General features: G+C 43.3%; 1 protein-coding gene across 3 annotated transcripts in view; it reads left to right on the top strand.

Moving 5' to 3' along the window:
• Positions 1-14,789, top strand: part of AKT2 (AKT serine/threonine kinase 2) — a 686,003-nt gene that overhangs the window by 335,938 nt on the left and 335,276 nt on the right. For all 3 annotated transcript variants that reach the window (XM_085625347.1, XM_085625346.1, XM_085625348.1), the window contains one exon: positions 6,514-6,625. In XM_085625347.1, coding sequence (XP_085481473.1) covers positions 6,514-6,625 — 112 coding nt within the window. The remainder of the gene's footprint in view (positions 1-6,513; positions 6,626-14,789) is intronic.

Below are 14,789 nucleotides of genomic sequence, written 5' to 3'. Positions count from 1 at the left end.
TCTCTACTACTCTCTCTTCTACTCTCTCTTCTACTCTCTCTTCTACTCTCTCTTCTACTCTCTCTTTACTACTCTCTCTTTACTACTCTTTACTACTCTCTCTCTCTACTACTCCAGAGACCCAGGTCAGCAAAGCTGCTCTGGAGCCAGAGACCCAGGTCAGCAAAGCTGCTCTGGAGCCAGAGACCCAGGTCAGCAAAGCTGCTCTGGAGCCAGAGACCCAGGTCAGCAAAGCTGCTCTGGAGCCAGAGACCCAGGTCAGCAAAGCTGCTCTGGAGCCAGAGACCCAGGTCAGCAAAGCTGCTCTGGAGCCAGAGACCCAGGTCAGCAAAGCTGCTCTGGAGCCAGAGACCCAGGTCAGCAAAGCTGCTCTGGAGCCAGAGACCCAGGTCAGCAAAGCTGCTCTGGAGCCAGAGACCCAGGTCAGCAAAGCTGCTCTGGAGCCAGAGACCCAGGTCAGCAAAGCTGCTCTGGAGCCAGAGACCCAGGTCAGCAAAGCTGCTCTGGAGCCAGAGACCCAGGTCAGCAAAGCTGCTCTGGAGCCAGAGACCCAGGTCAGCAAAGCTGCTCTGGAGCCAGAGACCCAGGTCAGCAAAGCTGCTCTGGAGCCAGAGACCCAGGTCAGCAAAGCTGCTCTGGAGCCAGAGACCCAGGTCAGCAAAGCTGCTCTGGAGCCAGAGACCCAGGTCAGCAGAGCTGCTCTAGAGGCTGAGAAATCAGGTCAGCAGCGCTGCTCTAGAGGCTGAGAAATCCGGTCCGCAGAGCTGCTTTAGAGCCATAGAACCAGGTCATCAGAGCTGCTCTAGAGGCAGAGAACCAGGTCAGCAGAACTGCTTTAGAGCCATAGAACCGGGTCAGCAGAGCTGTTGTAGAGCCAGAGAACCAGATCAGCAGAGCTGCTCTGTAGCCTAAGAACTAGGGGGCAGATTTACAAGCCCCTTGCTCCACTTTTGCGTCACTTTTAACATGGGAAAAGTGACGCCAAAGTGGCGCAAGGGGCTTGTTAATCTGCCCCTAGGTCAGCAGACCTGCTGTAGAGCCAGAGAACCAGGTCAGCAGACCTGCTGTAGAGCCAGAGAACCAGGTCAGCAGACCTGCTGTAGAGCCAGAGAACCAGGTCAGCAGAGCTGCTTTAGAGGGAGAGAACAATGTCAGCAGAGCTGCTTGAGAGCCAGAGAACCAGGTCAGCAGAGCTGTTCTAGCTGACACTGACGGACGGACGGACTGACACGGACGGACGGACTGATCTACTGCTCCCTACTACTCACTCTACTACTCACTCTACTACTCACTCTACTACTCAGTCTCCACTACCCTCTACTAGTCACTCTACTACTCTGTCTCTCTACTACTCTGTCTCTCTACTACTCTTTCTCTACTACTCTTTCTCTACTACTCTCTCTACTACTCTCTCTACTACTCTCTCTACTACTCTCTCTACTACTCTCTCTACTACTCTCTCTACTACTCTCTCTACTACTCTCTCTACTACTCTCTACTACTCTCTCTACTACTCACTCTCTACTACTCACTCTCTACTACTCGCTTTCTACTACTCGCTCTCTACTACTCTCTACTACTCTCTACTGCTACTCACTCTGCTACTCACTCTCTGCTACTCACTCTGCTACTCACTCTCTGCTGCTACTCACTCTCTGCTACTCACTCTCTGCTACTCACTCTCTGCTACTCACTCTCTGCTACTCACTCTCTGCTACTCACTCTCTGCTACTCACTCTCTACTACTCTCTAGTACTCTCTAGTACTCTCTAGTACTCACTCTACTACTCACTCTTCTACTCTCTACTACTCACTCTTCTACTCTCTACTACTCACTCTTCTACTCTCTACTACTCACTCTTCTACTCTCTACTACTCACTCTTCTACTCTCTACTACTCACTCTTCTACTCTCTACTACTCACTCTTCTACTCTCTACTACTCACTCTCTGCCACTCTCTGCTACTCACTCTCTACTCTCTATTACTCATCCTCTACTCTCTACCTCTGTACCACTCACTCTTCTACTCTCTACCTCTACCTCTCTCTACACGCACACATATGCACATATATATATGCACTAATCATAATTTCTATGGCAAAATGAACCCCCTCATTTTGTTCCTTTGCAAATTAAATGTTTTAAGTGTTACCACTTTATTCCAATCAAGATGGCTTCAGGTGTGCCATCCCTTTGTAATAAGTAAGACTGTTAGCGCTCTAGTTGTTCTTTAGAACAGTCTCGGACATTCTGTCATTGGCCTATACTTGGGCTACATCTGGGTGATATTTGTGCTACACTTGGGCTCTTTTGTCTCTGATGGCCATCTTGGGAGACTTATTTGTTATGAAGTTTCCTAATTTCCTCATTTACTACAGTCTCCTCAGTAGGAATACTTTCAGTTTTTTACTTTGATTCCATCAAGAAGGCATTCAGATGTGTCACACACACACATTTGCCATAAATTCAGAATGTTGGCGCTCTAATTGCTCATTAGATCACTGTAGTAAAGCTACTGCTCACCAGGGAAGTCTGCTGCTGGTATTCAAAGTGCATGTTTCAGTCTGCATGTCAGAATGTTTTAATGAAATAGAAGAGGATTTGAGAAGTCACTCAAAATGTGCCCTAATTTTTCTTTCTGCAGCACTAATCGTACTTGCTATGGCAAAATGAACCCCCTCATTTTGTTCCTTTTTCAATTAAATGTTTAAGAGTTTCCACTTTATTCCAATCAAGATGGCTTCAGGTGTGCCATACGTTGGTCATAAGTAGGACTGTTAGCGCTCTAGTTGTTCTTAAGAACACTAGGGGGAAGCTGCAGTAGAACACAAAGGAATAAACTGACAGTCTCTGCCCTTGTTGGATGTACATGTTTTACTGAGAATGTCAGACTTCATTCTCACATGACTGAGAAAGATAATGTGAATTTACAGAAAATATGCTCTCAGTTTAGCTTATAGATCACCTTCCAAACCTCTGTGGGAAAAGCATGAGAAAATATTTTTCTCCCAAACATGATTCATGATATCCCAGCAGAAGGCTTTTTCACATGAAATCACCTTAGAACACACCAGAATTCCTAAAATGAGTATGATACCATCAACAAAATGAGTTATAATGTAACTAAAGTCTTAAAACCTTCTATTAACTGCAATGCTTTTTAATGAGGTGCTATCATGTATATTGGTCCCAAGATGGCTGCCAACACTTCTTGGATGAAGTGCTGACAGCCAATCAGATCTCACGATGAGATGTGTGGTTAGGCTCTGCCCAGATATACATGTGATTTTGATTTTCTCAGGAACTACTGAACAGATTGACACCATTTAAACAAAAGGCACAAGTCTGAACTGAGGACTCGCTCTTTGCCAAATTTGGTGTAATTCCATTTTAGCAGTTCGGGCTGTAGCTGCGGCTAAAGGTCCTATGGGAAATTGCATGGGGAAAACACGTTTTGGGACCTCCCTTTTTTCTCCGCCCCCGCTGCACGAATCATCCGGAGACTTTCAGGATAGGAGCGGACCGGAGCTGGCCAAAAGTTTTGAAAATTTCGCGGATTCGTCTATCGGCGCCAAATTTATTGGGAATAGAATGTTGCGGATTTCCTATGGAAAATAGGTCCTAACTATAACTACCTAGTGGCGACTGCCAGTAGGTAATATCAAGGCCATAGAGATGCTCCATCAGCCAGTGCAGTCGCATTCACCACACAGAGTCACGAACCACCGAGATGTAGGCAATTAATCCTTTATTATCCTCAAATTATGCGTTTCGGGCACCACTTGCCCTTGATCACATGTAAGCGAGAGACTTTGCCAATTTGTTTTTAAATGCAGTGAAGTGACGCCACGTGGTACCAAAACAGTGATAGACATAGAAGACACTGTTATGCTATACAGCCGGTTGCTGAGTCTGTTTTCATAATCTCAAACACAGTGAATTTTTATCAGTCAGCCAAAGGCATGTACAAGGCTATGTGTTATGTATTATTTAAAATGGAATATACAGTCTGAGTTAATAAATATAAATATTGAGGTGGTATATACACATGATAAATAAATTACACATATATTAATAAAAACCAAGAATCATCTTGTAAAATACATCCTATTAAAATATATCCGTATAAATACCATAGAACGGGAATATTTTTAGCGCAAAGATCAAAAATGTATATCAAAATATTGCACATAACCCTATATAGTTGTGTTCCCCATTATACCTCATACTGTAAACCATCATATTCTGTAAACTATAGCCTCATACAACGTGTCCCGTTTCTGCTTCAATGCTGTAATACTGGGATAAAACCATGTTACATCACCGCTTCTCTAGATAGCTTGGATAAATCCTTCTAACCAGTATCATCATTCACTTTAAGAGTTATTTCCTAAAGTGCCATGTGCTAAAGTGCTACCTTCTGTGCCTATAATTCCAAACATAAAGTGCTAGTGCAATCCATAAAACCCACGTTAAACATTCATATCACGAATAAAACATACAAACAGTGCTAGTTTTCCATAACTGATCCGAATAAAAATTAATACAATTCAATTAAAAGTTCGAATCAGTTCGAGAACGGCCGCAGTGGAAACTTATACCTATTTACAAAAGCCTCATTCTATAATAAATGCGGGAGTTTTTGAAAAACCCATTTACCAAATATAAAATAACAGCTTCAAATGTAAAATCTAAGTTCATTTCAGTATCCCATTATAAGAAATGATGTAAATCCTCCGTATTGTTAAGACCGTGCGGATACTTGCTGTTGAGCTCTATGATCATTCTTGACTCCCTACTCTCTTAGAGCTCTTTCCCTGTCTCCCCCCTCCACAGTTTTGGAACAGTCGCCACCACAAAATAACTTAAACAGTTGAGGTCGTTGTTATGCATCTGCTTGAAATGGCGAGCCACCGGATTGGTCGAATCATTATTTTCGATGGCTCGCAGAAGCTGTGGAACTTGTGTGTGTGTATATATATATATATATATATAAATATAATGGTTCCATGGCCACTAGAAACAGTAAGTGCCCATATCCGTTGGTATTTTAGAATATGTAGTTATTTATTATTTACTATGTACTTTCGGCGCATAAAACTTATCAGAATGATAATTTTGATAATCTCAGCAGTTTTATATAAAAGAAAATTAACGTAAGGAAAACCCAAAGCTTTTTACATTCCACCTCTCTACCCATTTCCTAACACATTAGTCTAATCTCTACCTAACAGCTATATATGTTGTCAGCCTCATGGTTAAATTGGTGAACTATTGTTAATCTATTTAAGTATTTTATAATAATTCATTTAAGCATACCCACATACCTCAGAAAGCAGGCAAGTCTGCAGTAGGATAATAGCTCTCTGGCATGTTACCTCAAGCAATCGGTCTTTGTGTCCACCTCTCCCAAATTTCCGGGTGTCTTTATATCTTTCTTCCCAATGATTCTCTATGGACAGAAGAGGGTACATTTCTCTTCAATCTCTCGTGTCTGTACAAATGATGTCTGTGTTGGTTATAGCCTCGAAAGGCAATAGATTTATCCTGGAAAGGCAAGCAGCTAGAACTAATATTTCCAAGCTTATTCTGTGCACCCGTGATCGCCTTGGACTGGTAATCACTACACCTAGTTCTCCAGACAGCAGAATGGGAGGTTCCTCTCTACTGTGTTTATTTTTGTTAGTATGACTAATATCAACCTGCTGCTAAAATAATGACTCTCTCCTACACGGTTAGCACCATTCACAATATTAGTTTATTAGGCTGTAAGCATGAACTCTGCATTCGTACAATTGGGCCTGTTTTTTATGTAACAAATCTGTATGACCTGTAAAGCCCAGCCACAAATTACAGAAGAACAGCATTTGTTGCTCTAGATAAGACTGTATCAGTGATGTTTAAACAGTAGTATCATAGCCTTGGTTTCTCTGCTTGTTACACTTCTCAATTTACATTGATTTTCTGTTGATCTACCAGTGGAATGCACTTTCATGTAGCTATCTAAAGTCACATTGAAGCGATTTAGTTAAACTGAAACTTCTCTCATGTTTGACATTAATGTCCTCTCCTTCCAGATTCCACTATTACTTAGAATTTCTCTCTTCTTAATGTGTATTTTATTTAAACCACATTCAATTTAAGCTTCGTTCTCCATGCAGTCCTTGCATCATTTTTAAATCATGCCTCAAACAACCCCTCTATCATTTCTAATTCATACCTGAAAAAAAGCTGATTTTATTGGTGATGTGTGTACTGTTACCACTGGTGATGTGGGCGCTCTCACTAATGTCCTGTGACTGTAGTTGAAAATCTATTTTCTCTTCACATCGGTTCTCCACCATCTTAATGTAAATTAAACAAAAACTTTATCTATTTATAAAGTAGACCGGGATTTGGAGAATGAATGGTAATTCATGCAAACATTCAAGTAATGTGATGAAGATTGATTACCATTGAGCATTACATGTAAGGAGTGCAAACTTTGCCTAAACACCTTATCTTTATTGCAGAATGCCAGCTAATGAAGACAGAGAGGCCAAGGCCGAACACATTTGTAATAAGGTGTTTGCAGTGGACAACAGTCATTGAAAGGACTTTTCATGTGGATTCTACAGAGGAACGGTAGTAAATCTCGCTTTTATTTTATTTATTTTTTTGGGCCAGATTAATTCTGGAAGATGAAAGATCAATTAGTTGTAAGGTTATTTAAATGTTAATTTACATATGCAAAATTAAGAAATGTTTGTCTCAGGTGGCGGAAAGCTCATGATTGTTACAAGAAAGCTAACACTATACCTGAAACCATAGCTTGCATAAATGGCTCTTTTATGTGATTGGTCCCCAGAAAATGATTCTAATTGCTACTTCTGCTGCAGACTCCTCACCTTTACATATCTTCCAGCCACTAGACTGGATCCGGAGAATTTTCCAGCAATGCTATCAATTGCTGATAAGTCACATTTTACAGCTCCCTCCTGACTCCATATTGCCCTGAAAGTGACACAGCAGAGCAGCAAATTAGTGCTACCCCTGTGCTTGGACATTAGTTACTTGATTTCTGTGCCTTCATAGTTAAAGCTTTGAACTCACCTTTGTCTGTTTTCTGACTGCTCCATAGAAATGTTCAACAATGTACTGGCAAACAATGCTTGTACAGAAAACTAAAGGATTCCAGCTGTGCCACAATTGCAAAAAGCAGATGTCTATTATGACCAGCATGAGGTGTGCCTTTGGTGCCTGGTCTGTATCCTCGTTCAAAGTCTTGTGACAATACGCCCATGTCGATTTGATACCAGACGGTGATACTGAACCTCCTTGAGCTTAAGACGAGATCGCACTCTTTACATAGGTCCTGATCCAAGTCATTGTCCTAGCCCTGGGGCTGTTCGCATGACCATTTCTTTCTTCTCAAAATCTTCCATTAAGTCCAAGTGCAAGCATAAAAACGTGAAGCAAGATTCAACCTCATCCCACTACTCTGATTCTAAATAGAAGGCATCAGGATTTGAGTTGCACTCTTTTTTTTGACGGTGCAAGCCACGGAACCATTTCACCATCTGCTACTGAGGTGCTCCAAGTTGCCCTGCCTGCCATCGACCGGCAGCAAATTGAGGCCTTCAAGGAGATCATGTGCACATTTTTGTGCATTTCCATCTCCCTCTAGCATGCCTTCTGGTCCCACAGAACCTCAGGGGGCCTCCAATCTGGTTACTGCCACTGGGCCATCCAACACAACGTCCCCTTGAGACACATTATTGAGCTTATACCATCTTCAATTCGGACATCCACTCTGGCCCGAGACCCACGCCTTTCTGTGACACTGGTAATTTCTCCCAGGGCAATAATTAAAGACCCTCTGCAAGGTGCATGTTTGATCCCGAGCCGATGTCAAACCAAATTTGAAAAATGGTATGTTATGAAATCACAAGAGTGCAGCCAGTTGCTGTACAGTCTGACTCTATCCCGGTGCTTCTACCATGATGCAAATATCAACAGAGGCTGCATTTTATTTAGGTTCTGAATCTGATGAAGTACCATCTGATGATGGTGGTGAGTGGTGAGGGCGATACATTGCTTCCCCCCAATTATTCTGATGGTGCTTTATTCCTTGAGTTACAAAACACCAGAGGGTCCATCATCACTGCAAACACCATGCAGTTCTCGAAGGAGACTGCTCAAAATCTGCCTTTGTGATTGACTGATCACAATTTGTTCTGCAGCATTTCACACTCTATTCCTCATCCATACTGACAGATGCTACAGATGCATCATTACTGGGTTGGGTACTTAGATCTCTAGAGGACGGCCATCTCTATATCGACAAGCTGGAGCTACAGGCCATCCGCTCTACCCTACAATGTTACAGAAAATTCTGAGAAGGACGGAAATTACACCGGAGAAGAGGAGTCATTGAAGGAAGGTACCATAGAAGTTCTGAGAGCAGAACAAGGTATTATCATCATCAAACTGAAAAGCTTGTGTGCAGGGGGCTCCCTATACTTGGTGATGGAGGAGAGTCATTCCAGTTTTGCAAGAACTGCCACCATAAATTTGCAAAGATGGACCAAAACCTGGTCTGCAACTTCTACCTGCCAGTGGACCTTCACAGCAAAGATTGTAACGCCTGCCCGGTATTTGCCCTGAAGACTCTGAGGGTAAGACAGCGGCTGAGAATAGCCCTCCATACCATGCAGGGCCAACATACAATATCATCTCTAAGATTTGGGCCTGGCTAGCGATGAGGAGGAGAATGTTGCCAAAATTCCAGAAGGAGAAGCTGAGGCCAATGTCTAGATCATAGACGCCGACCAAAGGACCAAGAAGATGTCAAAAACAGAGGTAAGGGACTCAGCGTTGTTGAAACCAGTGGCCGAAGCCCGAAAATCAGAGGCTAAGACCTCGAACACTGCATCGGCAGCATCGAAACACTCAGAGACCGCAAGCAAGTCCAAAGAGAAACACACCCTTGGATCCTTCAGGAACGACTCCGCAGCAGTAGAGACCCCTGAAAGATCCATGACATCCAAGGACGTTCGAGGAAAGGACGCTTCAGCTTCGAAACAGGAGAGGTCTAAGTCGAATCGCCACGGTTCGACGAGCACTTTGTCGTTTGAGGACTCAGCTGCGAAACAAACTCACAAAGACCTTGACAGCCAACACCAAGATGCGGAGATTGAACGGAAGACTAGAGGCAGAAATGGCTAATATCCTACAGAGAAAAAAGGATTTTGATAAGTCCTAAAAAATACCATATCCCATGCAAGTCCTCAACTTAAAAAGCGCAGAGGGACGAAGACCTCGAAGAACTTGAGCCTGCTCAAACCCATGAACCTCTTGAAGAACAAGATGAGGAAATCTTCGAGGGGGAAGGGGAGGAGCAGGTTCATCAGGACTATCAGGATTCGGGGTACCAGGTATATGAATTGCACGACCTAGAAACAGATTCACCAGAGGAAGATATAGAGACACACCCTTCAAGACCATCACTACCAGATGATATTGGTATCTATAACCAAGTAATAAAAAAGGATCTGATAAATATTGGGTACAAGTTGAAGAGGAAAAGCCACAATCGCGTTTTCTGTTTGCAACTCTTACTTTATCAAGGACTTAATTCTTACCAGTGCTCCCAAGTGTTTTAGACTATGGCAAAACTTTCTTCAACAAACCAGCTACATGTAAGGCTGTGGCACGTAGGGCGGAGAAGAAATACAAGCATTCTTCCAAAGACCCAAACTACATGAAGGGAACCATTCCGGCATACTCCATAATACCATCTACTGCCAGGAAAAGAGCCAATCTCCCAAGCACCTCGGAACCTCCTCCTGATAAGGAGAGCAAGAGAATGGACCTCATGGGACGAAAGGTGGAAAGAAGTGCAGTGATCCAATGGAGAATAGCTAACTCCATCGCACTGGTAAATTGCCATGCCTTTTTATACAAGAGGGCCCCCATCACTTATACTCACGGCATAGGACGGGGGGGTGGGAGGAAAGGAGCAAAAAGAATGGGTCCTAATTGCCGGATACCCTTAACCTTAAAATAATTCAACAGATCCAGACCACATTCAAGTCATTTTTCATATGGTGCATATTACTTTTCCATTTTTCTTTTCTTATTCTTTACATACACATATCAAAGATTATTCATTTTCTACTGATTGCAATGTATTGTTATACATCATACAAAATATAACATTGATTCAACTGTTATTAATTTATACAAAATTATTAAACAGATTAAAAAAACATTGGTACTTCAAAGACACACCTTTCCATTTGACCTCCTGTATGCCACCTTTGTTTCCAGACAATCTAAATCTGAGGACTAATGTAACGTTTCTCAAAAAAATTGACGCCTTTTCATATCGGGCAATTTGTTATACTGACTCCCTTCTTTGCCCCACCTCATCCATCCAAGGAGAAAGAGATTTGGACCAGAAGAGAGCCCTGATCTTTTATATCGATTGCACCAACGAACATCGCATGGACAATCAGCTCGGTGGAATACCTGGGACAAGGAAGGACAAAGCAGTGCAGAAACTGATATTTTTGATGGAATGTGCTTTGCATCACAATCTGCTATGGATTGGCTAAGAAACAGCCTCTGTAAGGTCTTGGGACTCATTCCACCAGAGCAAAGGCTGCTATCACTGCACTGGCTTGCGCAGTACCCGTCTTATATATCTTCCAGGCTTTTACTTGGGTGTCAACTCGCATGTAGACAAAACACTACTATTTGGGTAGCCAGGTCTGGTGGGAGGGCCATTTTGCCTGTTCGGTCATGCAGAGCTTTATCTGAGCCATTCCTCAGACCCACCACCCGGGAAGGTGCTGATTTGGTTTCTATTCAGAAGGTTAGGAATCTGTGGTTAGAAGTATCCATCAGAAGAATAAGTTACTTAACTTTGGTAACGCTCCTACTTGTGGATTCTCTACTGTGAGGAAATTAGGTTTATTATATTTATATGGTGTGGTTGCGCGACCTCCCTGTGTAATACACTTCCCAAACCCTTTATCTCCAGTAGGTTTAATCTGTCAAACCCTCAGCTCAACCCTGGGTAACTGTGGCACTGAACAGCAAGGCTTACTCACAGGAATGGGAATACCCATTGGGACCAAAGAAGCAGCTGCAGTACAGCCTAGAGGACTAAGAATGAGGAATTGCCACTGGAACCAGAGAACCAGCTAACAGCACTATCTGGAATGAGTAATTACCCACGGGACCAGAGAAGTAACTGGAAGCACGGTCTACAGGACTAAAAAGTAGAAATTACCAATGGGACCAGAGAAGCAGCTGCAGCACTGTCTAGAGGACTTAGAATGAGGAATTACCACTGGTACCAGAAAACCAACTAGCAGCACTTTCTAGAATACTATGAATGAGGAATTGCAGCTGGGAACAGAGACGCACTTGCGACACTTGCTAGAGGACTAAGAGTAGGGAATTACCAACAGCTAGCAACACTGTCTAGAGGGCTTAGAATGAGGAATTACCACTGGAACCAGAGAAGCAGCTAGCAGCACTGTCCAGAGGACTTAGAATGTACCGAACCATGTAGGGGAGCATTCCCATCCCCAATAGGTGCAAATGCCAGTGTTTTTTGTGACGTTATGCAGAAAGAATATAGAATAGTGCTCATAGAGTCCCGTGCAAAATTTGTCAAGCCTGCTCATAAATAAGAGTGCACAAATAGAAAGCAAAAAACATAAATTCATCGCTCCTAATAAAACATCTTGTGTCTGGAATAAGGGTATTGCTTACACGTTAAGCAAACCCAAAAATAAAGGAACGTCATGAGAACAAAAATGCAGTCTGCAACGAAAATAAACATGTCACAAACATCGGCCACGTTTACAAACTGTGAAGAGTTAACAAATATGGTTTGTGATCGGCTAATAGGCTTTGAATTGGTGCGTGAAAGTTGTTTGACATAAAATGGAGAAACAGATTTTATCTACAAAAAGTGCACGTTAACAAATGATGTTCATCATCAGCTAATAGGCTTTGAATTAGTGCTTGAAGGTTGTTTTAAATAAAAGGGGGAAAAAAGGATTTTATTTATTGGCATACAATACATTGAGCACATCGCGCATAGCGTTATGTAAATAAAGAGATCAAAAGAACGTTCTTTACAAAATGCTGCAGCCTGCACAAAAATAAAATGGCGCACAAACACAAAGGTAAAAAGTCTTTAAAGAAAGGATACGGAATAGGCCAATACTCCACGTGAGAAGCGAGACCTGAAAATGTGGTACAAATAAAGGCCATACGCCAAACAAAAGCAATCTTTTACATACAATACACATTTGAACAAATCGCTAGTAAGGGGCGGAATTGAAGCCCACATACTGAACACAGCATTCCTTGCAGAGCAGTGCATGCTCTGCCTAGGCTCGACCTAATAATAGACTGTATTTTTACAAGAATTTAAGCACTAGAACGAAAGATCCAACTGGGGGTTCCGGAGATATGATTTTTACAAGTAATAATAAATTGAAGCATTTGCACTCAAACAAGCCTTGGCAAATTTAACAGATTTGACAGTTACCCCTGTTTTCCTTGAAAATGTTTCTTCGTGTCAGTGCAGTCGAGTGGAAGTACTTGGGGCAACAAACGGCAGCAGGAAGCTAGTCTCTGGTGCGGCATCTCTTTGCTTATGCCTCAGTTTTGCAGGGCAGTCCTTCATCGATCCATGTTCCAGGTCGGTTGAGATGAGAGGCCTGGGTGCCATGAGTGACCTCTTGATGCTTGAGAAATGCCCTCCAAGTAGGATGTGGTTGGTAGCGAATTGGCTACCAGGTTCCTTCCTACTGGTGACCAATTCCTATAGAATGTGGCATTTGGCTATCCCAGGATGCACCATTCTGCCTACTCCCAAGATGGCGAGACCCCTCTTTGGTTGTTCAGGCTTCCTTAACCCACCCCTGGGGTGTGGCTACCTGAAGGCTGCACACCTCTGGAAACTGGCTTGGCAATTGATTTTCCCCTCTCTGCTCCCCGTGCCAGCCTGTCTGCCTAAACAGTGGCACAGATATCCTCTGTTATGTGACTTATCTGTACGTCAAAGGCGCCTTCTCTTTTGAAGCATTCCTTTTGGGGCTCACATCTAAGTGGCTTCCTGCTGGAGGGAGGTGCAAGTCCTCATTGTTCACCTTCCTTGGAGGCTTTGGCACGTCTTTGCAGGAGGGCAGAAAGCAGTCTTATGGAACAGGCTCTGTGTGCCCGGAAATGCACAGGAGTTTTAAATGCAACAAAATGGCGGCTTTGTAAAAGCTGCACACTGCAACAAGTTACATTAATTATGACTTGAGATGCAAGTTTGACTTAATGGAACTAGTTTTTGATACCTTGGTGTGCCCACTCTGGTCTCACCATTGAAGAGTTGATACAGACAAAGGGCCAGCATGTAATTCTTTATTCGACAATTGGTCGACCAGGTCTTTCCACAGTAAAAATGGTGGTTTTGTATATTTACTGTCAGAACATGTAAAATATGTCCTGTCTGCGCCATATAGGTTGCACACTGCCTTAGGACTCGGTAAACCTGGCAGAGGGGCGACTTACACAGATGTACAGGGGGAAGTAGTGACTTTGCTAGTGAATTCAATGGCAAAGTCAGGCTAGCAGTGCCTGTCTCTGCAGGTTTCAGCGGCGGACTGGGGGACTTGTTTTACTTGGGGGACCTCCAGGGTGGCACAACCAGTGCTCTGGTATCCCTCTAACTAGCATGCCCTGGGTACCAGGGTGCCATGTACTAGGGACTTACAGGTAAGTTAACCATTTCCATTTGGGTATAGCCTCGGCATACACATTAGAGTCAGAGCACTGGCACTGAAGTCTGGTTAGCAGGCCTCAGTGCACTGAGTCAGAAAACCAGCTGCACCAGTCAAAAAACTTGGGGGTGGCCATACAAAAAGCGGCATTTCCTTAGAAATATCTAATTGCGTATTTCTCAAAGACTGTCTCCCCTTCTTATGTGGAATGGACTCCGGTCAGCATCTAAAAAGGTCCCAATTAGAAATCTGCACACTGCCAAATCTGATTCATGGAAGATCCATGTGCAGCAGTGCAGACAGATATCAGAAAGAATCTTTGGTCAGTATGACTGGGTGGCACATTTTTAGCATCATTGATGCCATGTGGTCCATTTTGCATACCCTCTACTACATTAGAGCTGGATCCAAATAAGGCCTTTAGCTTGTGCTAGTATTTGCATTGAGGCTGAGGATTAGAGTAGTCCTGTGACAGGTCTCGATCAAAGACCAGCATCCCAGTCTGATTTGGGTATTGAAGAGTCTGCATCAGCGCTGGCACTGAAGAGACTAGAGTGGACCGAGGGACCAGTGTGGAAGTTTGAACTGGTGTTAGAACGGGCCCAGGAACAAGTCCCACAGGGTCAGTTGGTGCCAAGGGAGAACCCACTGACAGACTTCAAACTGGATCCCTTCATGGATCCATGAGTCCCAAAGGCACACCATGGGAATCTGGAAACATCTGAAAGAGCTGAGGATATCGTCCTTGAAAGCCACTATTGATGTTCTTGCACCTTCCTCAGGACCACTATGTGGTACTGCCAAGAGCACCACGGAGAGGGGTTGAAGATCCTGAACCATGAGGCCATATATTTCTGGAGGTAGGTGGTCCAATAGAACATCTTTCTGCTAGTCAGCCATTGAGTAGGTAAGTACGAGAAGAAGGCATAGATTAGTTCATTACAATAGGAGATTGATGAACATTTCGCATACATGTTATGCCAATTACACTTCTTTTCTGTTATCCAACG

The sequence above is a fragment of the Triturus cristatus genome, chromosome 9 (genome assembly GCF_964204655.1).
Source record: "Triturus cristatus chromosome 9, aTriCri1.1, whole genome shotgun sequence".
NCBI lineage: Eukaryota > Metazoa > Chordata > Amphibia > Caudata > Salamandridae > Triturus > Triturus cristatus.
Note: the sequence above shows the minus strand (reverse complement) of the source record. Positions and strands in the feature narration are given on the sequence as shown.